Genomic DNA, 25,836 nt, shown 5'->3' with positions numbered 1-25,836 from the left:
CGTCACAAATATGGCGGAAACGACCATAACCCACAATTCCAATATGGCGCATATAAAGTCGGAACGTACACATTATGAGGACGAAAATACATCGAAAAACAAACACACACACTTTCCACAAAAAGCCTAATGACACTAACGGGACAAGCGCGGGAAATGGGGTATTTTTGGGTGGGGGCAAACTAAATATAAACAAATTTAGACACCCACCCGCATACAAAACCACAAAAAACGACCAAAAAAACAGACATCACAAAACTCCCCAAATACCACTAAACACAATCTGGAATCGTACACTTCCCTTGACCTATATAGCTCAACAGCAGCTCCCGATCCCATAAATTAGAATCAAACACTTCCCTTGGCCTATATAGTTCAAAAATATCTCCCGATACCAATATCAACATACACAGCCACACATTGGGATCGAACACTTCCCTTGACCTGCGCACTGTTAATTTTATCCGTCATATCCATTCCTGAACAAAAACAACAACCGATTAAGTTTACTGAAATTACCACACGATGTACAGCGAACAACACTAAATTAACCTTCACACAAAATCGTTAGCTCACTGAAACGAATTCCACTACAAACACAGCCGACACTGGAACAATTCTGGGTAATGAGCAAAACCAAACTGAGCCCATTACACCACACAAACGAAAACCCTGAACATACCACCAGAGAGCACAACAAGCCACAACACGACGACATCTACAAACACGCCACACTCACAAACCAAACTCCGCGCTGTGATGACGTCACACACAACACCCTTACATCACGGGTCAAAGCCGACGCCTGGGATAGGACGCTTCTGTCGACCCATCACACCTTACCAAAATATATCGCAGAAAACCAGAGAATATTCTGATCTTATGTAAAATCGCTAAGCGGAGGCTTCAGTCACTGGAGTGGCAGTTGAAGATAGCAAAACGAAAGACGAAGTTTTAGATTTTACATAAGCGAAATCGTTCACACAGGAGAACCGTACGAACACACCGTCATTTGACCATCGGACAGACTCCCATATGGACAAGATAGTAATAAACATCCCTGGCGTAGAGAAAAAATTGAGAGGCTTGAAAGTAAATAAATCACCAGGACCACCGGAATCTCAGTTCCATTTTACAAAGAGTACTGTACGGTATTAACCCTAACCTAACTGGAATTTGTTCTGGCGTTTTGACAAGCGCTGGCACGAATATGAAGAACACGAGAGCAGAGAAGGCTGTAAGACGACGTCAGCCAATAGTACACCGACTAGGACCTCACCACGACGGGAGTGGTCTCTATAAGAAGAAAATACAGGCGCCACTCCTGACAGCCTCGGCCGGTCCTATGCATACTAGGCAAAGTTCTTGAACGACTAATCCTGAAGTCACTCCAAGATTTCCTCACCATGTAAGTAGGCTGTTTATGTTTTCTTATTGGCAACGTTACATAGCGCTCCGTATGAATATCACTGGCTGTGCTGTGTGCAGTCTGTGGCTAGTTTGCATTGTTGTCTGCCATTGTAGTGTTGGGCAGTTGGCTGTTAACAGCGCGTAGCATTCCGCAGTTGGAGGTGAGCTGTCAGCAGTGGTGGATGTGGGGAGAGAGATGGCGGAGTTTTGAAATTTGTAATACTGGATGGCATGAACTGCTATATATATTATTATTATTAAGGTAAATACATTGTTTGTTCTCTATTAAAATCTTTCATTTGCTAACTATGCCTATCAGTAGTTAGTGCCTTCCGTAGTTTGAATCTTTTATTTAGCTGGCAGTAGTGGCGCTCGCTGTTTGCAGTAGTTCGAGTAATGAAGATTTTTGTGAGGTAAGTCATTTGTGAAAGGTATAGGTTAATGTTAGTCAGGGCCATTCTTTTGCAGGGATTTTTGAAAGTCAGATTGCGTTGCGCTAAAAATATTGTGTGTCACTTTAGTGAATGTTTGAGTACGTTCAGTTTTGCTCAGCTGTTTGAAAAGCAAATAATGTAGGAGGTTTATCAGCACAGTAATTCATAAATTTTTCAAAGGGGACGTTTCATAACCGAAAAGAAAATCACAATCCCAGAGTAGTTTGGCACCACCTCCCAGGCCACCCGAGTGGTGGAGCAGATCTGCAAGGCTAGGGTAAACAAGCACAGCATGAGGGCAGTCTTCTAAATATTGAGACCTTCGATCGTGTCTGGGACGACGGCCTACTATACAAGCTCCACCAGTATGACTATCCTCAGCACCTGCTGAAGATCCTCCATTCATCTTTAATTATCAGGAAATTCTTTGTGTACAAGGATAGATACAAGAGTAGCATTAAGTCAATCCAGGTAGGAGTCCCCCAGGGTTCTGTTCTGGGGCCCATCCTGTATAGTTTGTATACCGATGACATTCCAAAGCGGGACAGCACCCATCTAGCTCTATTCGCCGACGACACAGCTATTTACGCCAGCCACCCGAACCCCAGTTATATCGCCCTAAACATCCAAACTTCTGGAAAACTAAAATCAACCCAACAAAGTGCAATGCAATAATGTTCACAACCAGGAGAAGGCCACCCAACAGTCACCTCTCCATTGACGGAAGGGACCTCCCCTGGTGCGACACAGTCAGGTATCTTGGCCTGAAGATCCATAGCAAACTGTTGTGGAACTCACACATAGCTGACGCATGTAATCGGGATTCAGGTAGGTTGTATCAACTATATCCATTGCTAAAAGGCAATGGACCGACCATCGAAGCAAAATGAAGAATGTGGAAGATGGTGGTCCTTCCTGCCATACTTTACAGCTGTGAGGTCTGGGGCATGGCCGCAGACACTCACCTGAGAAAAGTGCAAATAGTACAAAACAAGGCCCTTAGGACACTAACAGATACCTGATTCGTACCAAATGCACTTATACTCAGAGACACAAACATGCCTACCATAACTACAGTCATCCAGCAAAGAACCCAGTCTTTCAACACCAATGCAGAAAGTTCACCATACCAGTTCATTTCTAGCTTGGAATCGGATCAATTTCATGTTAACTACAAGCATCCCAAGAATACACTAACCAGGTACTTTAGATACTAAGTCATACTAACACACAAACAAAATACACAAGAAAAATGCATGCAAAAAAAAACAATACTTCTGCAAACCCTAGCTGAGACAGAAGGCATTAAGGCAAAAGCCACAGGACCTTCAAGAACCACATGGGCCAGATGCCCAGACATGAACAACTGCGAGGCTCGGCCAGACAGTACTAGACCCAGCCTAACAGAGAACAGTTGTTAATGATCCATATGCATTGCTCACATGGGCATTGTACATAGTGAGGGACACTTATAACACTCCTGTCTTTCTGCTACTGCTATACCATAACCTCGAAGCTGGAGGCAGGTTGTGAAATAAAACTGTCTAGTTAGTACAATTATGGTATAAAGCAACAGAGGAGTGTTACCCTCTGAGAGGAATTTTGTTATGTTGACCGTGCTGTACCTAACGGGAATGGCTTATCGGAAATGAAAGTCAGAATTACGTAAATATTCGAACAGTAACAAACAAAATTTTGCCTATCTGCACTGTTCAACGGATAAAAAAAACGGTCGCCAGCCTAACTAGGCAAGAGAATGATTAACATTCTCGTTCAAGAAAATAGCTGTTAGTAACTTTAATGGATAAACACAACCTATACTTTGTCACACGCGGGTGCAGTGAACTCTGACACATACATATGTTTACGGTTAGATTGAAACTAACAGTTAGAGCAGCAGAAAATATTTGCAAAATTATAAGAGATACCGAAACACACTATTACTTTCAGGCTTTAAAGAAATTATGGTTTTTATAATTAGTGGTCTTTCCGTTACTTGTTACCGAGCATTAACACAATAGACAAACTGTGGATCATTTTATACTATTAATATGCACTTCTGATACACAAGAGAGACAAACAGCAAACATGAGTATATAACATTTCACAACTGCAGCTTTCTACTTTTACTACAGTGAGACACAAAATTAACATATATGTAAGATACTGACTCACCTTCTGCGATTTACAACAAGCAGTAATGTGATCATTTACTAAGCAAAACTTTATAAGCCTCAGTCTTAAGAACTTTTAATTTGAAGTTGGCAACAACACATTAATAAGCAGTTTTACTAGGAAAATTATTTTCAGCAAGCATCATTAACTTTAACTCACTCTCTTGCCACATTAACTTTAACTTTCTCTTTACTACGTTCAAGGGGCATTAATTAGAAAAAAAACTGGTCTTTAATGTTCTTTCAGTAGGGACACTCGGTAATCACTTTAGTTCAAACGGAGAGGAATCTGAGAGGTGTTATGATAAGGAAAAAATCAAGGTAGGTACTTAAATTCAGATATAAATTACCTTATATTTGAGCACACTAACTCATCCATTAAGCTGATGCTTCACTGTACATCATTGTAGTATTCCGATGTAATGATTGCGCAATGTGGTGGCAACTGCATGTTGTTAGGTGGAATTGCAGGTAGAATTGCTGGACTACGTCATTTCTTGGTGGCGATGATTGATACCAATCCCAGAATATTTCCAGCTATTTATCCATTCTTCAGAAGCATTGGAAAGCGTCAGGAAAAGACTCTCTCGGAACCAGCACAATATGCATCTTTTACACGGCAGTGCACAGTTTGGTGGCTCGTCCCCGACTCGTAGCTCATCCCCGACTCGTAGCTTGTCCCCGACTGACTATCAGTTCCACCTTTTCTACGTAGGCCAACCACAATTTGCGCGCGCTACAAAGTTCCGTTCCCGAGGGGAACTACTACACCTTTTACATACAAACTAACTAAGAAACCTAAGTGAGGATCAGCAGTTTACATAACAGTAACCAAATACATTAAATAAAACAGAACATTTGCACATATTGACATTTCTACAAAAAATTATTCACACAGAAATTACAGTTATATACAGTAAGTTTTGTTCCCTCCAAATGGGACAAAGAATTTAAATAACAGATACACTAGATTGCATACAATCAAATCACGACATCAAAGTTTTTACAAAGAAAGGAGTATACAATTTTGTGTTATCGATCCAAACACATTTACAGAAGCTCAACGAAGTAACATTAAATGAAACAAAATCAAAATAAATCTGTACAGCATTAGAGCCATGGTGTTACACACTGACTTATTTGCATGTCGCCCATCGCTTGCTACAGCTCATTGTAAATCCGAAATTATTGTCAGTCTTCTTTCTTGTAATAAAAACTATTAATGTGATTTGCTTGAATTGTTGCATACCTATCCGAGCAAGCAGCATGCTTTAGGCACCCTATAAGCAACGAGTGGGTAAGACCTCACAGCATTTATTGTGAATCTCTCTCTCAGCACCATGTCCCAAGAGACCGAAAAAAAAAAGCGCAGGTAAGTCCAATATATAAGGAGGGTAAAAGAACGGACCTGAAAAATAATAAACCAATATCCTGAACTACTGTTTGCTGGAGAGTCCTTGAGCATATTCTCAGTTGCAATACAATAAAGTTTCTTGAGACTGAGAGGCTTATGTCCACGAATCAGCATAGTTTTAGAAAGCATCACTCGTGCGAAACTCAGCTTGCCCATTTAGCACGTGACATACTGACGACCACGGATGTTCAAATGTGTGTGAAATCTTATGGGACTTAACTGCTAAGGACATCAGTCCCTCAGCTTACACACTACTTAACCTAAATTATCCTAAGGACAAACACACACACTCATTCCCGAGGGAGGACTCGAACCTCCGCCGGCAGATTCCATATTTCTAGATTTCCGGAAAGAATTTGACAAGGTGCCCCAGTGTAGGCTGTTAACGAGCGTACGAGCATATGGAATAAATTGACAGATAGGTGAGTGGCTCAAATACTTTTTAAGTAATAGAGCCCAGCATGTTGTCTCCGACGGCGATTGTACATCAAAGACAAGGGTAAAGTCAGGAGTGCTCCAAAGAAATGTGATAGGATCTTCTGAACAAATAAATGATTTGCCGGACGGGTGGGCAGTAATCTGCGGTTGTTTGCTGATGATGCAGTGGTGTACTGTAAGGGTCGAAGTTGAGTGACTGTAGATAGAAACGTCGTAGACAATATTTCCAGTTGGTGTGATGAATGGCAGCTAGCCTTTAATACGGAAAAATGTTAGTTAATGCGGATGAGTAGGAATACAAAACCTGTAATTTTCGGATTCAGTGTTACTTGTGTCCTGCTTGACGCAGTCAAGTAGTTTTAATATTTGGGCGAAATGTTACAGTACGATATGAAATGGAACGAGCATGTAAGAACTGTGGTAGGGAATGCCAATGGTGGACTTCGGTTTATTGGAAAATGTTAGGAAAGAGTGGTTCACCTGTAAAGGAGATCGCATCTAGGAAGCTGGTGTGACTTATTCTTGAGTACTGCTCGAGTGTTTGGGATACATACCAGGTCGAACCGAAGCAAGAGACCCAAGCGATTCAGAGGCGGGCTGCTAGATTCGTTACCGGCAGTTTCGAACACGTAAGTGTTATGGAGATGCTTCGGGAACTCAAATGGAAATCCCTGGAGGGAAGACGACGTCCTTTTCGAGAAGCAGTGTTAAGAAAATGTAGGGAACCGGAATTTGAAGCTGACTGCCGAGAGATTCTATTGCCGCCAACATACATTACGCGCAAGGACTATGAAAATAAGATACGAGAAATTAGGCATCATACGGAGGCCTACAGACTGTCTTTTTCCATCGCTCTATTTGCTAATGGAACAGGAAACATACTGACTAGGAGTGGTACAGGGTACCCTTCGCGGACTATGTAGATGTAGAACAACGGTCGACTAGCCATTCTCAATGCACTATCATTTTTGATCAATGCATGTAATGCCTGTTGGTCGAGCTTCATCCACAGCTCATTGAATACTAGTATTCTATAAGGTTTTAGAATTCTTAAAGCAGCTTATTGAAAATGGATGTAGCAGAATACCGCGCGCCTTTCTGTCTAAGATTCAAGGAGGCGCGTTCCAAATGCAGACTGGATTTCGGTTTAGTATTGTTTAAGTGAAAGCTGATATTGATTGCAACAAATGACATCAAAGAAAATATATGTTGAGGGCCAATATGAGGTTTCTCAGACTACTGGACATGGGTCGACAACACGTTTGCAGATTTACACCACATATTGCTCTTACCTCTCGTTTCTGAGCCAAAAATTTCAATCTGTAATCACAAATAGTAGCATATGTATGAAGAAAACGGTTCCTGGAGGTTTACTATGACCGGAAAATTGTAATGAGAAAATGTTTAAAGAAAAACTGCATGAAGTAAATTAATATTGTATAAACCCCAAGAGTTCGTTTTACTTCCGGGAACTTCGAAAGAAAACCTCTACATGAGAAGTTTCCCAATTCTGATAATAAAACCCATTGATAGGAAAAAGAGTAAAATAAGGACACAATGTACTGTAATTTTCTTACCAGCATCAGTTAAACCCAGATAAATTTGCATCTAAAGATGAATGAATGGAAATATGAATGGAAATGTTTAAAGAAAAACTGCATGAAGTAAATTAATATTGTATAAACCCCAAGAGTTCGTTTTACTTCCGGGAACTTCGAAAGAAAACCTCTATATGAGAAGTTTCCCAATTCTGATAATAAAACCCATTGATAGTAAAAACAGTAAAATAAGGACACAATGTACTGTAATTTTCTTATCAGCAACAGTTAAACCCAGATAAATTTGCATCTAAAGATGAATGAATGGAAATATGACGCTAAGTGGCATGTAAACAAAGATCGTTTCCTTTGACAGCTGTTAGACTCAAAGCTCCGTCTAATACGTTAACTTCAACCAATGGCGAGTAAGCTACTACTTTGTAATTGGTCGGTATAAATAACTTTAATCGCGGATGCCGCAATTTACACATCTGGTCACATTTCACAGTACAGCACGTAAATACTACTGCTCAAACGACTGCATATACACGTCGAAGCACACCCCTCCAAAAAACACACAGAACACATGCAACGACTAGTACAAATACACTGGAAAGCAAAACAAATCAATGATGGCAATAACTACTCTTAGTGGTGGGGTCAACAATCACTGAAGGCGAACACTTTACAATACACTACTTCTATTTATGGAGAGAAAATGGTCATAACTGTGAGTTTCTCTAAGGGAGGAATTATTTTGAGACTTATACGTTCTGGGTCGGCGTGATGTGGCGACGGAGCTGGTGGAGGGATGGACCGCCCTGCTCCAAGAAACCCTTGCCAGCCTTGATGACAAACATGCTGGCACATTTCGGAGCAGACGTTCCTATCCGTGGCGATGAAACACACTATTAAGAACCGTGTACCGCCTTTTGTAATGTCAGGGACCCATCACAAATAGCAGTGATTTCAACGCACTTACTGGCATTGAATAAAAATGTCGTTCCTGTTCGTCTCACTGCGTATTTCTCTCAGCTTCTGTACTAAACTGTAACGGCTCTTTCTTCGTGTGATCCAAATTTCATTGAGCTACGTTACTTGGCAGTGATACGTCATGCCATTACTTTCGCCTTTAAGTTTCCCACCCCAGTACACTCAGATACACTACTGGCCATTAAAATTGCTACACCATAAATCGTATCACTAGCAATCGAGATGACAGGCATCTTACCCTCATGGCTGTAACGGATCGTGCAGCCACGTCTCAATCCCTGAGTCAACAGATGGGGACGTTTGCAAGACAACAACCATCTGTACGAACAGTTCGACGACGTTTGCAGCAGCATGGACTATCAGCTCGGAGACCATGGCTGCGGTTACCCTTGACGCTGCATCACAGACAGGAGCGCCTGTGATGGTGTACTCAGCGACAAACCTGGGTGCACGAATGGCAAAACGTCGTTTTTTCGGATGAATCCAGGTTCTGTTTACAGCATCATGATGGTCGCGTCCGTGTTTGGCGGCATCACGGAGAACACACATTCATAGCGTGTATTCGTCATCGGCATACTGGCGTATCACCGGCGTATGGTATGGGGTGCCATTGGTTACACGTCTCGGTCACCTCTTGTTCGGATCGACGGCACTTTGAACAGTGCACGTTACATTTCAGATGTGTTACGACCCGTGGCTCCATCCTTCATTCGATCCCTAAATTTCAGCAGGATAATGCACGACCGCATGTTGCAGGTCCTCTACGGGCGTTTCTGGATTCAGAAAATGTTCGACTGCTCCCGTGGCCAGCACATTCTCCAGATATCTCACCAACTGAAAACGTCTGGTCAATGGTGGCCGAGCAACTGGCTCGTCACAATACGCCAGTCACTACTCTTGATGAACTGTGGTACCGTGTTAAAGCTGCATGAGCAGCTGTACCTGTACCATCCAAGCTCTGTTTGACTCAATGCCCAGGCGTATCAAGGCCGTTATTACGGCCAGAGGTGGTTGTTCTGGGTACTGATTTCTCAGGATCTATGCACCCAAACTGCGTGAAAATGTTCAATGAATACCTGTTTATCATCTGCATTTCTTCTTGGTGTAGCAATTTTAATGGCCAGTAGTGTATATAGCTTTACTTGGAAGTCGTGGAAGTCTGACTATTGTTCCCAGGTACGACATTGACTCATACTGCCCCATCCTTACAGGCACCGTCCAGTGGCTCTTGTAGAAGTTTCAAAGGCCGAAATGTTTATTCAGATTTATTAGTTCTGGCTGGTACACTTTACTGCCTGGGCGCTTGCCCACGTGTGCGATTACGTAGGACCCCGGTAGTATCGCGTTCGCGGAATGGTGGCCGGCGGCGGGAGGCGACATCCATCACGCGGCCCAGTCGCCGCCACAGCGGGTGGGGTGTGTCGCCGCCGCGCTGGCCGCGCCTCCGGCCCGCCGCTTGTCCAGTCGTGCTCCCCTCCAGCGCTCCACAACAGCTGGCGTCGGGGGCCGCGGTCAGCGCTGGAGCCCGGGCGGCCTTCGCGCCGAGCCACACCTCCAGCTCCCAGAGGCCTGGAGTCCCCTATATAAGATCACTGTCCGCTCGGACTCTCCAGCATTCGCCAGCAGTCTTCACCGCAGAAGAGGCACTCACCCTCCACAAACCTTCCACCATGATGAAGTACCTGGTAAGTGCAGGCGGCTCCAGACTGTACAAGTTTGTCTTGAACAGAAACAATTTGTCGCTTCTAGGTTCTCGTAGGCTTCAATAGTAATTCCTGGCTTACCTAGCGCTCTATGAATTAGTAAACACAAAAAATTCTAAATGCTGTATTTGTGTTCCTTGAGGGTCACATTAAACATATTCATAAAAAATGCATCAGATCATATACAGGGTTATTACAAATGATTGAAGCGATTTCACAGCTCTACAATAACTTTATTATTTGAGATATTTTCACAATGCTTTGCACACACATACAAAAACTCAAAAAGTTTTTTTAGGCATTCACAAATGTTCGATATGTGCCCCTTTAGTGATTCGGCAGACATCAAGCCGATAATCACGTTCCTCCCACACTCGGCGCAGCATGAATTCGAAAGCATCGTTGATGCGAGCTCGCAGTTCTGGCACGTTTCTTGGTAGAGGAGGTTTAAACACTGAATCTTTCACATAACCCTACAGAAAGAAATCGCATGGGGTTAAGTCGGGAGAGCGTGGAGACCATGACATGAATTGCTGATTATGATCTCCACCACGACCGATCCATCGGTTTTCGAATCTCCTATTTAAGAAATGCCGAACATCATAATGGAAGTGCGGTGGGGCACCATCCTGTTGAAAGATGAAGTCGGCGCTGTCGGTCTCCAGTTGTGGCATGAGCCAATTTTCCGCGGGCTACGCGTTCAACCGTTTCTTCGCTCACTGCAGGCCGACCCGTTGATTTCCCCTCACAGAGGCATCCAGAAGCTTTAAACTGCGCATACCATCGCCGAATGGAGTTAGCAGTTGGTGCATCTTTGTTGAACTTCGTCCTGAAGTGTCGTTGCACTGTTATGACTGACTGATGTGAGTGCATTTCAAGCACGACATACGCTTTCTCTGCTCCTGTCGCCATTTTGTCTCACTGCGCTCTCGAGCGCTCTGACGGCAGAAACCTGAAGTGCGGCTTCAGTCGAACAAAACATTATGAGTTTTTCTACGTATCTGTAGTGTGTCGTGACCCTATCTCAATGAATGGAGCTACAGTGAATTTATGAAATCGCTTCAATCATTTATAATAGCCCTGTATATAGGGTGGTCCATTGATAGTGACTGGGCCAAGTATTTCAAGAAATAAGCATCAAACGAAAAAAACTACAAAGGACGAAATCGTTTAGCTTGAAGGTTCAAATGGCTTTGAGCACTTTTTTTTTTTTTGGTCATCAGTCTACTGACTGGTTTGATGCGGCCCGCCACGAATTCCTTTCCTGTGCTAACCTCTTCATCTCAGAGTAGCACTTGCAACCTACGTCCTCAATTATTTGCTTGACGTATTCCAATCTCTGTCTTCGTCTACAGTTTTTTCCCTCTACAGCTCCTTCTACTACCATGGAAGTCATTCCCTCATGTCTTAGCAGATGTCCTATCATCCTGTCCCTTCTCCTTATCAGTGTTTTCCACATATTCCTTTCCTCTCCTATTCTGCGTAGAACCTCCTCACTCCTTACCTTATCAGTCCACCTAATTTTCAACATTCGTCTATAGTACCACATCTCAAATGCTTCGATTCTCTTCTGTTCCGATTTTCCCACAGTCCATGTTTCACTACCATACAATGCTGTACTCCAGACGTACATCCTCAGAAATTTCTTCCTAAAATTAAGGCCGGTATTTGATATTGGCCAGAAATGCCTCTTTTGCCATAGCGAGTCTGCTTTTGATGTCCCCCTTGCTCCGTCCGTCATTGGTTATTTTACTGCCTAGGTAGCAGAATTCCTTAACTTCATTGACTTCGTGACCATCAATCCTGATGTTAAGTTTCTCGCTGTTCTCATTTCTACTACTTCTCATTACCTTCATCTTTCTCCGATTTACTCTCAAACCATACTGTGTACTCATTAGACTGTTCATTCCGTTCAGCAGATCATTTAATTCTTCTTCACTTTCAATCAGGATAGCAATGTCATCAGCGAATCGTATCATTGATATCCTTTCACCTTGTATTTTAATCCCACTCCTGAACCTTTCTTTTATTTCCATCATTGCTTCCTCGATGTACAGATTGAAGAGTAGGGGCGAAAGGCTACAGCCTTGTCTTACACCCTTCTTAATACGAGCACTTCGTTCTTGATCGTCCACTCTTATTACTCCCTCTTGGTTGTTGTACATATTGTATATGACCCGTCTCTCCCTACAGCTTACCCCTACTTTTTTCAGAATCTCGAACAGCTTGCACCATTTTATACTCTCGAACGCTTTTTCCAGGTCGACAAATCCTATGAAAGTGTCTTGATTTTTCTTTAGCCTTGCTTCCATTATTAGCCGTAACGTCAGAATTGCCTCTCTCGTCCCTTTACTTTTCCTAAAGCCAAACTGATCGTCACCTAACGCATTCTCAATTTTCTTTTCCATTCTTCTGTATATTATTCTTGTAAGCAGCTTCGATGCATGAGCTGTTAATCTGATTGTGCGATAATTCTCGCACTTGTCAGCTCTTGCCGTCTTCGGAATTGTGTGGATGATGCTTTTCCGAAAGTCAGATGGTATATCGCCAGACTCATGAACACTGTGGGACTTAACATATTAGGTCATCAGTCCCCTAGAACTTAGAACTACTTAAACCTAACTAACCTAAGGACATCACACACATCCATGCCCGAGGCAGGATTCGAACCTGCGACCGTAGCGGTCGTGTGGTTCCAGACTGTAGCACCTAGAACCTCTCGGTCACAGCGGCCGGCTAGCTTGAAGGAGGAAACTTCATGCCAGGTTAAATCTGTGTCAGGGGAGCAGGAGTCGTAACGAGTCCCCTGTTCTCAGAACTTGTCCAACTAAATGAGCTATCCACACACGTCAGAGGCTTTCAGGGTGTTTGCAGCGAAGCTTCAGAAAAAAAAAAGCATTTTGTCGTAAAAGGCAGGGCGGGCTCTTCTCTGTACTCATCGTTCTTCAAAAACTCTTCGTTTGCTTTAATCGTCTCTTCATGTACATCAGCGCTGACCTGATGACTATGGTTAGTGTGATAGGCAGTACCGTGCGTTGTATCGTGTTTAAGTGTCCCTCGCGTCCCCTTTATGGAGCGTGGGAAGCATTGCGTCTCTATACGAGTTATTTGCCTGGTTCCGTCTGCTCGATCACTACCGGGTAAAAAAGTAGCGGGCTAAACAGCATTACTGGTTTTTACCCGGAAACGCGGTTCTTATCGCGAACATGTTTTTTGGAGATGCGTCGCGTTTTTCTTCGAGTATTCGCAGGTAAGACTTTTCAGTGTTTGTGCTACACGTAAATAAGCATGTAACCATTCGCATCTACTTTCTTTGCACATGCTTGCTCTTTACTATTAGATCGACCTGGCAGGACCCCGCTTACGTGCCAGTGTGGCCTCTACACATGTTTAGTATAACATATGTTCAGAATACAAAGGGTTTCCCATTCCCCTATCAACGATTCGAATTTCGCCATTTGCCTTACATACAGCTCTGCAAATGAGGTAGTTCTGCTTCATACGTGTATCCACTACTTTCAGGTATTGGTCTGACGTGATTGATGATTTGTGGCTCATTAATCGTGTACTTGCTAGCATAGGAAGCCTTAAAGTTTAGCGAAGTTCACAACCTAAATAATTCCTTACACAGAACGATATTCTACGAGGCTTAATGTTTATGTAGATGAAGTAGGACTTAGTAACAATTTTTGTGGGGAGAAACTTCTTTATACACTCCTGGAAATTGAAATAAGAACACCGAGAATTCATTGTCCCAGGAAGGGGAAACTTTATTGACACATTCCTGGGGTCAGATACATCACATGATCACACTGACAGAACCACAGGCACATAGACACAGGCAACAGAGCATGCACAATGTCGGCACTAGTACAGTGTATATCCACCTTTCGCAGCAATGCAGGCTGCTATTCTCCCATGGAGACGATCGTAGAGATGCTGGATGTAGTCCTGTGGAACGGCTTGCCATGCCATTTCCACCTGGCGCCTCAGTTGGACCAGCGTTCGTGCTGGACGTGCAGACCGCGTGAGACGACGCTTCATCCAGTCCCAAACATGCTCAATGGGGGACAGATCCGGAGATCTTGCTGGCCAGGGTAGTTGACTTACACCTTCTAGAGCACGTTGGGTGGCACGGGATACATGCGGACGTGCATTGTTCTGTTGGAACAGCAAGTTCCCTTGCCGGTCTAGGAATGGTAGAACGATGGGTTCGATGACAGTTTGGATGTAGCGTGCACTATTCAGTGTCCCCTCGACGATCACCAGTGGTGTACGGCCAGTGTAGGAGATCGCTCCCCACACCATGATGCCGGGTGTTGGCCCTGTGTGCCTCGGTCGTATGCAGTCCTGATTGTGGCGCTCACCTGCACGGCGCCAAACACGCATACGACCATCATTGGCACCAAGGCAGAAGCGACTCTCACCGCTGAAGACGACACGTCTCCATTCGTCCCTCCATTCACGCCTGTCGCGACACCACTGGAGGCGGGCTGCACGATGTTGGGGCGTGAGCGGAAGACGGCCTAACGGTGTGCGGGACCGTAGCCCAGCTTCATGGAGACGGTTGCGAATGGTCCTCGCCGATACCCCAGGAGCAACAGTGTCCCTAATTTGCTTGGAAGTGGCGGTGCGGTCCCCTACGGCACTGCGTAGGATCCTACGGTCTTGGCGTGCATCCGTGCGTCGCTGCGGTCCGGTCCCAGGTCGACGGGCACGTGCACCTTCCGCCGACCACTGGCGATAACATCGATGTACTGTGGAGACCTCACGTCCCACGTGTTGAGCAATTCGGCGGTACGTCCACCCGGCCTCCCGCATGCCCACTATACGCCCTCGCTCAAAGTCCGTCAACTGCACATACGGTTCACGTCCACGCTATCGCGGCATGCTACCAGTGTTAAAGACTGCGATGGAGCTCCGTATGCCACGGCAAACTGGCTGACACTGACGGCGGCGGTGCACAAATGCTGCGCAGCTAGCGCCATTCGACGGCCAACACCGCGGTTCCTGGTGTGTCCGCTGTGCCGTGCGTGTGATCATTGCTTGTACAGCCCTCTCGCAGTGTCCGGAGCAAGTATGGTGGGTCTGACACACCGGTGTCAATGTGTTCTTTTTTCCATTTCCAGGAGTGTATATAACAGCGTAGTCTGCAGAAAATCTGAAATTTCATCTAATACTGCCCATTACGTCATTGTCCCATAACAACGCACCTACTACACTTCAATGGGATGTACGAGAAATTCTTTTTTTTTCTGTTACTCTTCAGCATTATACCTGTTAATATATCTCCACTCTGGATTAATCCTGGCTCATTTTGTTGCTTTATTTTTGTAATTAATTTCTTTTAAAAGCTTGAAATGCACTTTCACACCTAGTGTTAAAAACTTACTAGAAGAGATTATGTTATTTGCATTGCCAGCAGGTGCTAGTAACAGTGCTCTTTCAGTTATGAGTTTTCAGAGCAGAAAATCTTAAATATACAGCATTAATAGTAGACAACCTACGGCAGAACCGTGTGGGGCACAAAGCCCATTTCTGTGCTGCTTGCAAACACTTCGCTACTTACTACAGCGTTTAACCTTACTGAAAACTCACCAAAGTTATGAGCATTGGGAATTCTGATTCACCTGTTGTACTGTCCTTATGCAACAGACAACGAGGGTTAATACAGTTTTATGTGTGCATCTCGGAACTTTCCGTGTATACGAAGGTCGTGAACAGTTTTATGTCTCTGTAAGTACAATAATATTTCCTAGGGCACACCAGAGATCACTGCAATGCTCGTGATTTGCAGTCTGCACACTGTCACAGTGGTAAAGTGCCAAACTACTGATCCGGATGTCTTGGGTTCGATCCCTGCTCTGTTACAAGACTTTATGTCTCACTTACCTCTTCTTAACCATCTGGCAAATATTGGTAAAGTGAAATCTGCCGAGTCCCAGTATCGTTTGGAATCCATTTAAACTGTAGGTCCTCCTATAATTCGCGACGTCAGTCGGTTCGATGATTCGAAGAACGCAAGGCCACATTACACCACGCCTAACAAAGCACTGTTGTGTTCAAACCAACCTTCAACTTGATGACTGCTTTACCTTGTTAACTGAGTTCGTGTAATTCCAGTTATCATGGAATGACAGTAATTCTGTTACGTCAGTTACAAGTGTTAGCACAGAATGTCGTTCATAGCTATTAGGAAACTAGACCCTTATCAGACATAATACATTCTTTCCACGCCCCTTTAGTATCTCCACCAACTTGTAAAAATGTGAGTGTGAATTTAATTATCAGAAAATGACAGTAACATTGCTTCTTCAGTTACAGTACGTCGTTTGAAAATAAGTGTCACACAGAAACCAAAATGAAACCCTATGGAACATATTACACACACTTGTAATATCTCATTGCCCTGTCTAAACTTCTTACACTATGGGAAGACGTTGTGATTCGAATGATCATAAAATGACAGTAATTCTGCTTCTTCAGTTACAGAATGGTGTTCGTAGATATCAGGATTTACCCAAAACCAAATATAGAACCCAGTGAAACACAATACATAATTTCCACGCACCTGTTATATCTTGTTGCACTTTCTTCACATTTCGAGCTTTGGAAATATGTGGGTTGATTTGAATTGTCATAAAATGACAGTAATTCTTTTTGTTCAGTCACAGAGTTTCGTTCGTAGATATCAGTATTTACACAGAACACTAAATAGAACCTATCAGAATACAATACATAATTTACACACAACTGTAATGTTTTATTCCATTTTCTTCACGTTTTAAGCTTCGAAAGACGTGGATGTGATCTCAATTATCATAAAATGACAGTAATTCTCCTTGCTCGGTTCATAGTGCTGTTCGTAGATGTCAGAATTTATGCAGAACCCTAAATGGAACGCTATCGAATGAAAAAGATAATGTCCATTCGCCTGTAATATCTTGTTACACTTTCCGCAGTTTTTAAGCTTTGGAAAGATGTGGTTGCGATTTGCATTATCATAAAATGACGGTAATTCTGCTTCTTCAGTTGCAGAATGTCATTTGCAGATATCAGGAATTACACAGGACCCAAAATAGAACCATGTGGAACATAGTAAATCATTTCCACTCACCTGTGAAATCTTACTCCCCATTCTCCAATTATTGTGATTCGCAAAATTGGGAATGTGTGTATATATAATTCAGCGTGATGCATACCCCTGACTACAGCGCTATTGTCCATTTTTCAGGTCCTGGCCCTGTGCCTGTTCGCCGCCGTCTTCGCCGCTGAGGAGTCCGCCCCCAAGGAGAAGCGCGGCCTGGCCTACGCCACCGGCCTCGGCTACTCCGCCCCCCTGGCCTACTCCTCTGGACTCTACGGTGGATACGGATACGGATATGGATACCCAGGATATGCTGGCTACTACGGCCTGGGCTACCGTGGTCTGGGATACAGTGGACTTGGCTACCACGGACTTGGTTACCATGGCTACCATTACTAAACCTTGCATACTGACATCCATCCTCATTTCTTATAATCCTTTTTCTATCCTTTCAGGATCAAACATCATCCACTGATCCTATGCAGCAAGTATTTTCCAATACCTATACTTGCCGTTCAACAACTACCCCAGACTGTTGTAAATGTTCAAAGGTCGCATAATAAAACTCCATTTTCATTTTTAAAAATGTGTTTATGATATTTCATTTGATTTCGCCCAGCTTCACCTAACCAATGAACCTACTAACACTGGAAACGTTGACACATTCCAACTTTACTCTCTATTAATGCTGGCACAAGTAATTTGTTGTCATGCTGATGTACAAAAAAATGAAAAATCCGTATCGCATACGTGAGAAAACGTTGTAACAGGTTCTTTCCAAGAAGGGACTTTGCTTTTTCCAGGAATTACTTTCGGTTCCAGAAAAACAAATAGATTGACTAGACACTTTTACACTTCAGAAAATTTTTATTTTGCTATTGAATCAAAATAGTTAATCCCATTTGGAAAGCAATGAAAAGTAGTTTAACCTTTGTTGCTTTTTTCATTCTTAAATTCCAGAACCTAAGAACAGCCACCTGCACATTACAATGATAATTGCGTCTACAAAAATCATATTAATAGATGTTCGCTTGGAAACAGTAAACCACTAATATTTACAGCAGAGAACTGGTTTAAATGAAGTGACAGCTGTTTTTAATTTTATTTTATTTCTTTAATAATGTTCCATCACTACCTATCTTTAATTTTGTGGCAAAACTGCATTCACAATGCACATACACTCCTGGAAATTGAAATAAGAACACCGTGAAGTCATTGTCCCAGGAAGGGGAAACTTTATTGACACATTCCTGGGGTCAGATACATCACATGATCACACTGACAGAACCACAGGCACATAGACACAGGCAACAGAGCATGCACAATGTCGGCACTAGTACAGTGTATATCCACCTTTCGCAGCAATGCAGGCTGCTATTCTCCCATGGAGACGATCGTAGAGATGCTGGATGTGGTCCTGTGGAACGGCTTGCCATGCCATTTCCACCTGGCGCCTCAGTTGGACCAGCGTTCGTGCTGGACGTGCAGACCGCGTGAGACGACGCTTCATCCAGTCCCAAACATGCTCAATGGGGGACAGATCCGGAGATCTTGCTGGCCAGGGTAGTTGACTTACACCTTCTAGAGCACGTTGGGTGGCACGGGATACATGCGGACGTGCATTGTCCTGTTGGAACAGCAAGTTCCCTTGCCGGTCTAGGAATGGTAGAACGATGGGTTCGATGACGGTTTGGATGTACCGTGCACTATTCAGTGTCCCCTCGACGATCACCAGTGGTGTACGGCCAGTGTAGGAGATCGCTCCCCACACCATGATGCCGGGTGTTGGCCCTGTGTGCCTCGGTCGTATGCAGTCCTGATTGTGGCGCTCACTTGCACGGCGCCAAACACGCATACAACCATCATTGGCACCAAGGCAGAAGCGACTCTCATCGCTGAAGACGACACGTCTCCATTCGTCCCTCCATTCACGCCTGTCGCGACACCACTGGAGGCGGGCTGCACGATGTTGGGGCGTGAGCGGAAGACGGCCTAACGGTGTGCGGGACCGTAGCCCAGCTTCATGGAAACGGTTGCGAATGGTCCTCGCCGATACCCCAGGAGCAACAGTGTCCCTAATTTGCTGGGAAGTGGCGGTGCGGTCCCCTACGGCACTGCGTAGGATCCTACGGTCTTGGCGTGCATCCGTGCGTCGCTGCGGTCCGGTCCCAGGTCGACGGGCACGTGCACCTTCCGCCGACCACTGGCGACAACATCGATGTACTGTGGAGACCTCACGCCCCACGTGTTGAGCAATTCGGCGGTACGTCCACCCGGCCTCCCGCATGCCCACTATACGCCCTCGCTCAAAGTCCGTCAACTGCACATACGGTTCACGTCCACGCTGTCGCGGCATGCTACCAGTGTTAAAGACTGCGATGGAGCTCCGTATGCCACGGCAAACTGGCTGACACTGACGGCGGTGGTGCACAAATGCTGCGCAGCTAGCGCCATTCGACGGCCAACACCGCGGTTCCTGGTGTGTCCGCTGTGCCGTGCGTGTGATCATTGCTTGTACAGCCCTCTCGCAGTGTCCGGAGCAAGTATGGTGGGTCTGACACACCGGTGTCAATGTGTTCTTTTTTCCATTTCCAGGAGTGTATATGACCCAATCAGAGACAACGATAGTTTCTGCAAACTAAAATTGTAATATTGCATGGTAATAATTAATTTATTACCGGTTCCAAAATGTTTTATTTTGTGACGCACTAGTAGCTGCAAGACGAGTTGCAACTTATTAGCTATGATCATTAGTTTGTAAACACATGTGCCTGTGGGCAGGAAAATAAATTCACTGCAAAAGAAATAGTTCAACTTTTTAGAGGCTTCCGGTTCACTCATGATTTACTGTCACAACAGAGTATACATAGTGTGTGAAATGATCGTATTTGCAGATTAAAAGCAAAAGTGGTTCTGAGGTAACGGTACCAGGTATCATGTTGAAATACCCACGTTAGTACATGATATACCCTCCACGGGCGGCAATGCGGGTGTTGACTCTTTCATCCAGTCGATGGTACAGGTGGCGAATACTGTCCTGGGATATCTTATTCCACGCCTGCTCAACCGGTTCATATAATTTTCTGAGAGTTGTCAGTTGCTGAGTCAGTCGAGTGACTTCTCGGCCCATCAACAGCTAGTCGTGCTGATTTTAGGACATGTCCGGAGGTCTTGCTGGCCAAGGAAGTTGCTGCTCATGTTGCAGAGCACATTGAGTTTCCTGGGTAGTGTGCGTGTGAGTATTATCCTATTGGAACACCACATCACCTCCCTGTAGCGAGAACGGCACAAGAACGGCTCAAACAACATTCTGCGGGTACCGAACGCTGGTTGATATCCCTTACAGAAACACCAAAGGTGAACATGAGTTATAGCTCATCGCACCCCAGAACATAAGACTGGAGTAGGACCAGTTTGTCTCGAACGAATGCAGTCTACAAGACAGCGCTGACAAGGTCTATGTAGTTCTCGCAAACTACCATCAATTCCGTGCAAGTTAAATCTGCTTTCATTCCATCGTCCAAGTCGGGTCTGTAAGGCACTGATTAATACACCATGAACATTCATTGTTCATGGTTAATAATCAACAGCCAAATTTAATTCTGAAACACTTCAGGTGACAGGGGACATCAAGAGTCTCATTCAAGATCTTGGGAAAATGTCAGTGCAGCTCAGCGTAGTTTCATTGAAACCTGGTTGGTAGATATTCAGAGAGAGCACAGGATAATGTTACGATTGTGGATGGGGCCGCAAATAGTTACTGTGAGTTGCACAATCAAACACACAACTCTAATTTTCTAAGAACCACTTTAAAAGATCACAATTAGGCAATACGGCTGGAGGCCTGGTTAAAGACAAGTTGAGATGCTTTCTCGGCTGAAGGCCAAAACCCCCATCAATAACAAGAACGGCTGAAGGTCTGGCTTATAAATCAAAAGCAATTAAAAATAGAAGGTAGAAAAATATTTTTTAAAGAAAAACATGCAATTGAAAACAATTAGCGGCTGAAAGCCTACACTACACGTCTGAAGGACAACTATAATTGAAACACATTAATAACAATTTTTTTCTAACCATGAAATTTCTTTTTAAACTTACAACACAACGGCCGAAAGCCTAATTATTGATATATTAACTTATTGCACGGCTGAAGACCACAAACAAATTATAAAAAAAAAAAAAAACAGCTGAAGGCCTGAACACCAAGTAGGACAAACAATTTAAAATAAACCCCTTCCTCCTTATAAAAATTCTCCTTTAAAGAATACACAGGGCTGAAGGCCTTATTAAAAGGGGTACCCGTAAATCCTCGGCTGAAAGCCACACATGAAAGATCGAACAACTAACGGCTTAGGGCCTGGATTACGAACAATTTCAGACAGAACAAATTTTAAGAAAAAATTTTAAAAATCAATCTTCAAAATTTTAATTTAACACGGCTGAAGGCCTTTGTGTAAAATTTAAAAAGAACTTAATTATTACACAGCGGAAGGCCCCGCACAATACTTCAAACTAAAATGAAAATCACAATCTAAAACAAACAAGTGGTGCTCAGAAGTGTTCCAAGGGTCGGCCTGAGAAGGTAGTTCAAACCTAAGGTGAGGTGACACAGGCAGCCAAGAGCTGAAGTTAAGTAATCGGATGGCAACCCAAACTAGAAACGACCCAAGGACCGACCAACAATTTAACCAATTCCATTCCGCCCGACCTACGGCACTATGATGGAAAATATCGGCCGAGGTAGAGTATACAGCCAGCACTACGTCTTCAGAAATTGGCGTCTAAAAACAGCCAAGGGAACAGTAACCACTCTAAGCAAAATATGAACCAACCCGGAAATACTAGCGGTCACACCAAAGATAGTACGACAGTACTAGTATCGATAAGCGCTGCTGCTGCCATTCAAGGAGGCAAACCAGCAACTTCGTTACGCCAGTCAATAAGGAAGAAACAAGACGCCACTGGACGCGAAAAAATGCCAAAAAACAAATGGCATGAACGCGAGCCCCAAATGGGTTCAGGAGGGTAATACGGAACGCCGTGCTGCATCCCAACGGCCTCGTATCACTAGCAGTCGAGATGACAGGCATCTTATCCGTATGGCTGCAACGGATCGTGCAGCCACGACTCGATCCCTGAGTCTACAGATGGGGACGTTTGCAAGGCAACAACCATCTGCACGAACAGTTCGACGACGTTTCCAGCAGCTTGGACTGTCAGCTCCGAGACCGTGGCTGCGGTTACCCTTGACGCCGCATCACAGGCAGGAGCGCCTGCGATGGTGTACTCAACGACGAACCTGGGTGCACGAATGGCAATACGTCATCTTTTCGGATGAATCCAGGTTCCGTTTACAGCATCATGATGGTCGCATCCGTGTTTGGCGACATCGCGGTGAACGCACATTGGAAGCGTGTATTCGTCATCGCCATACTGGCGTATCTCCTGGCGTGATGGTATGGGGTGCCATTGGTTACACGTCTCGGCCACCTCTTTTTCGCACTGACGGCACTTTGAATAGTGGACGTTACATTTCACATGCGTTACGACCCGCGGCTCTACCATTCATTCGATCCCTGCGAAACCCTACATTTCAGCAGGATAAAGCGCGATTGCATGTTGCAGGTCCTGTACGGGCCTTTCAGTATACAGAAAATGTTCGACTGCTACCCGGGGCAGCACATTCTCCAGATCTCTCACCAATCGAAAATGTCTGGTCCATGGTGACCGAGCAACTGGCTCGTCACGGTATGCCAGTCACTACTCTTGATGAACTGTGGTATCGTGTTGAAGCTGCATGGGCAGCTGTACCTGTATACGGCATCCAAGCTCTGTTTGACTCAATGCCCAGGCATGTCAAGGCCGTTATTACGGCCAGAGGTGGTTGTTCTGGGTACTGATTTCACAGAATCTATGCACCCAAATTGCATGAAAATGTATTCACATATCAGTTCTAGTATAATATATTTGGCCAATGAATACCCGATCGTCATCTGCATTTCTTCTTGTTGTAGCAGTTTTAATAGCCAGTAGTGTATATCCACAGTGACAGTGAACAAGAATTGTAGGATCTGATGAATAGAATGAACAGTCTAACAACTATAGAATAGGGGTTGAGGGTAATCCTGAAATAGATGAAAATGATGAGATGTAGCAGAAATGAGAATAGCGAGAAATTCAGCATCAGAGAAGTTGAGGAATTCTGCTACCTTCCCATGACGGACGAGGCGAGGAGGGCCTAGAAAGCAGACCAGCACTGGCGAAGAGGCCATTCCTGGCCAAGAGCAGTCTTCTAGGGTCAGACGAAAGTCTCAATTTTAGGAACAAGACTGTACGTCTGGAGCACGACAGTATGTCAGTGAGCAATGAGTTGTGGTCTGAGTGAAAGCCAGAGCACAAGAGAAACGAAGCGTTTCAGATGTGATGCTACAGAGAAGTGTTGAAAATCAGGTGTTCAGATGAAATAAGGAACAAGGAAATTTTCCACACAATCAGCAAATGAAGGAATATGGGGAAAACACTGACAACAAAAAGGGACAAGATGACTGGAAATGTGTTAAGGCACCAGGAAATTACAGGGAGCAGTAAAGGATAAAAATATGAGGTTGGGACAGGAAAGGAAAGTGGGCTGCATCATAATAGTAAGAAGACTGAATAATAGTAAGAAGCCTGATAAAAAAATAAACGCGTTTAAACATACAAGTTGAAACTAGGAAGAAGTGGCAGGGTCCCTCTGCAGCTGAGATTTAAATGTAAATAATGCACGTGCGGAAGCAGTCAGCGTAATGTGCGAAACTATATGAATATACTGAGATGCACACCAAAGGCACTCAGTGACTGCAAGACATAAGCACATTAGGTCAGCATTCAAAGAAATATGCAGCATATGGTCGCAGGGTGCACTGCTCTTCGACTTACCTTGTGACAGACCGGTGGTGGAAGAAATGAGCTACATAGCTGCTGGGGAGGAAAGTACAGTCATATGGGGCAATATGAATACACCGCACGTTGCAGGCTTGGGCCTCTGACACACGGGCGATTTTCAGCAGGGCTGCTGAGCAGCGTGCGTCGGTCGCTAACTCTGCTTACAAGGGAACCTCCCCATCGCATCCCCCTCAGATTTAGTTATAAGTTGGTACAGTGCATAGGCCTTGAAAAACTGAACACAGATCAATCGAGGAAACAGGAAGAAGTTGTGTGGAACTATGAAAAAATAAACAAAATATACAAACCGAGTAGTCCATGGGCAAGATAGGCAACATCAAGGTAAAAAATGAACTTCAGAGCGCCGTGGTCATGTGGTTAGCGTGTGTAGCTGCGGAGCGAGAGGTCCTTGGTTCAAGTCTTCCCTCGAGTAAAAAGTTTAATTTTTTGTTTTCAGACAATTATCAAAGTTCAGGCACTCACACATAATCAACTTTGATCTCCAAAATTCCAAGACATGTTCAGATTTGCTTGGACATACGCAGGATTTGACGGTCTACACACGAAAAATTTGAAAAAGTTAAAAACTTATGTTTTGACAGAGCACAGGGAAAACTGTGCTACTGTGAAACTGTTGCATTCATTTGTTGCAGTTTATGTGACAAACTCTTATGTTTTCATCACTTTTTGGGAGTGATTATCACATCCACAAGAAAACCTAAATCGGGCAAGGTAGAAGAATCTTTTTATCCATTCGCCAAGTGTACAAGTTAGGTGGGTCGACAACATATTCCGGTCATGTGTCGCATATGCCGTCACCAGTGTCGTATAGAATATATCAGACATGTTTTCCTGTGGAGGAATCGGTTGACCTATGACCTTGCGATCAAATGTTTTCGGTTCCCATTGGAGAGGCACGATCTTTGGGCTACTAATCGCACGGTTTTGCGGTGCGGTCGCAAAACACAGACATTAAACTTATTACAGTGAACAGAGACGTCAATGAACGAACGGACAGGTCATAACTTTTCAAAAACAGAGAAAGTAAACTTTTCACTTTTTTTTTTAATCTCATTTTGTTCGCTTTCGTTCGTTGAATCTGCTCGGGGCGGACGTCGTAAGACACCCATATAAGTTCGTTGTTGATCGATTAACTCACTTTTTTTTTACAGAGGGCTATTAACCCTCTGACCGAACACGCTGAGCTGCCGTGCCGGCTGACATGTTTCCAGTCATCAACAGTCCAACGTCGGTGGTTCAAATGGCTCTGAGCACTATGGGACTCAACTGCTGTGGTCATAAGTCCCCTAGAACTTAGAACTACTTAAACCTAACTAACCTAAGGACAGCACACAACACCCAGCCATCACGAGGCAGAGAAAATCCCTGACCCCGCCGGCAATCGAACGCGGGAACCCGGGCGTGGGAAGCGAGAACGCTACCGCACGACCACGAGATGTGGGCCGCCTTGCGCATGGACTACTAAGTTTGTATATTTTGCTTATTTTTTTCATAGTTCCACGCAACTTCTTCTTGTTTTCTCGATTGATCTGTGTTGAGTTTTTCAAGGCCTATCCACTGTGCCAACTTATAACTAAATCTGGGGGGTGCGATGGGGAGGTTCCCTTGTTAGCAGCGCCGCTGCTGCGCGTAATCGCCGCTGCTCACGTCGTGTACATCCCGCTCAGTCGATAACGTGGACTCAGACGAAGTAGTATTGG

General features: G+C 44.3%; 1 protein-coding gene across 1 annotated transcript; it reads left to right on the top strand.

Annotated features, from left to right (window-relative positions):
• Positions 1–2,902: 2,902 nt before the first annotated feature.
• Positions 2,903–17,777, top strand: LOC126106153 (uncharacterized). The gene is made up of 3 exons (XM_049912394.1): positions 2,903–3,045; positions 9,729–10,086; positions 17,339–17,777. Exons 1-3 carry the CDS (start codon positions 2,903–2,905, stop codon positions 17,588–17,590), a joined length of 753 nt encoding a protein of 250 aa, XP_049768351.1. The 3' UTR covers positions 17,591–17,777.
• The last annotated feature ends 8,059 nt before the right edge of the window (positions 17,778–25,836 follow it).

Source organism: Schistocerca cancellata, chromosome 10 (assembly GCF_023864275.1).
Source record: "Schistocerca cancellata isolate TAMUIC-IGC-003103 chromosome 10, iqSchCanc2.1, whole genome shotgun sequence".
NCBI lineage: Eukaryota > Metazoa > Arthropoda > Insecta > Orthoptera > Acrididae > Schistocerca > Schistocerca cancellata.
This window is presented reverse-complemented; position numbering and strand designations above follow the sequence as displayed.

Excerpts from the sequence above, each read along its gene's own strand:
- LOC126106153 (XM_049912394.1), top strand. The coding sequence starts at position 2,903 with ATGCCTACCATAACTACAGTCATCCAGCAAAGAACCCAGTCTTTCAAC. Across the intron at positions 3,046-9,728 it reads CCCAAGAATACACTAACCAG|GACCCCGGTAGTATCGCGTT; the intron begins GTACTTTAGATA and ends GCGATTACGTAG. Across the intron at positions 10,087-17,338 it reads CCACCATGATGAAGTACCTG|GTCCTGGCCCTGTGCCTGTT; the intron begins GTAAGTGCAGGC and ends TCCATTTTTCAG.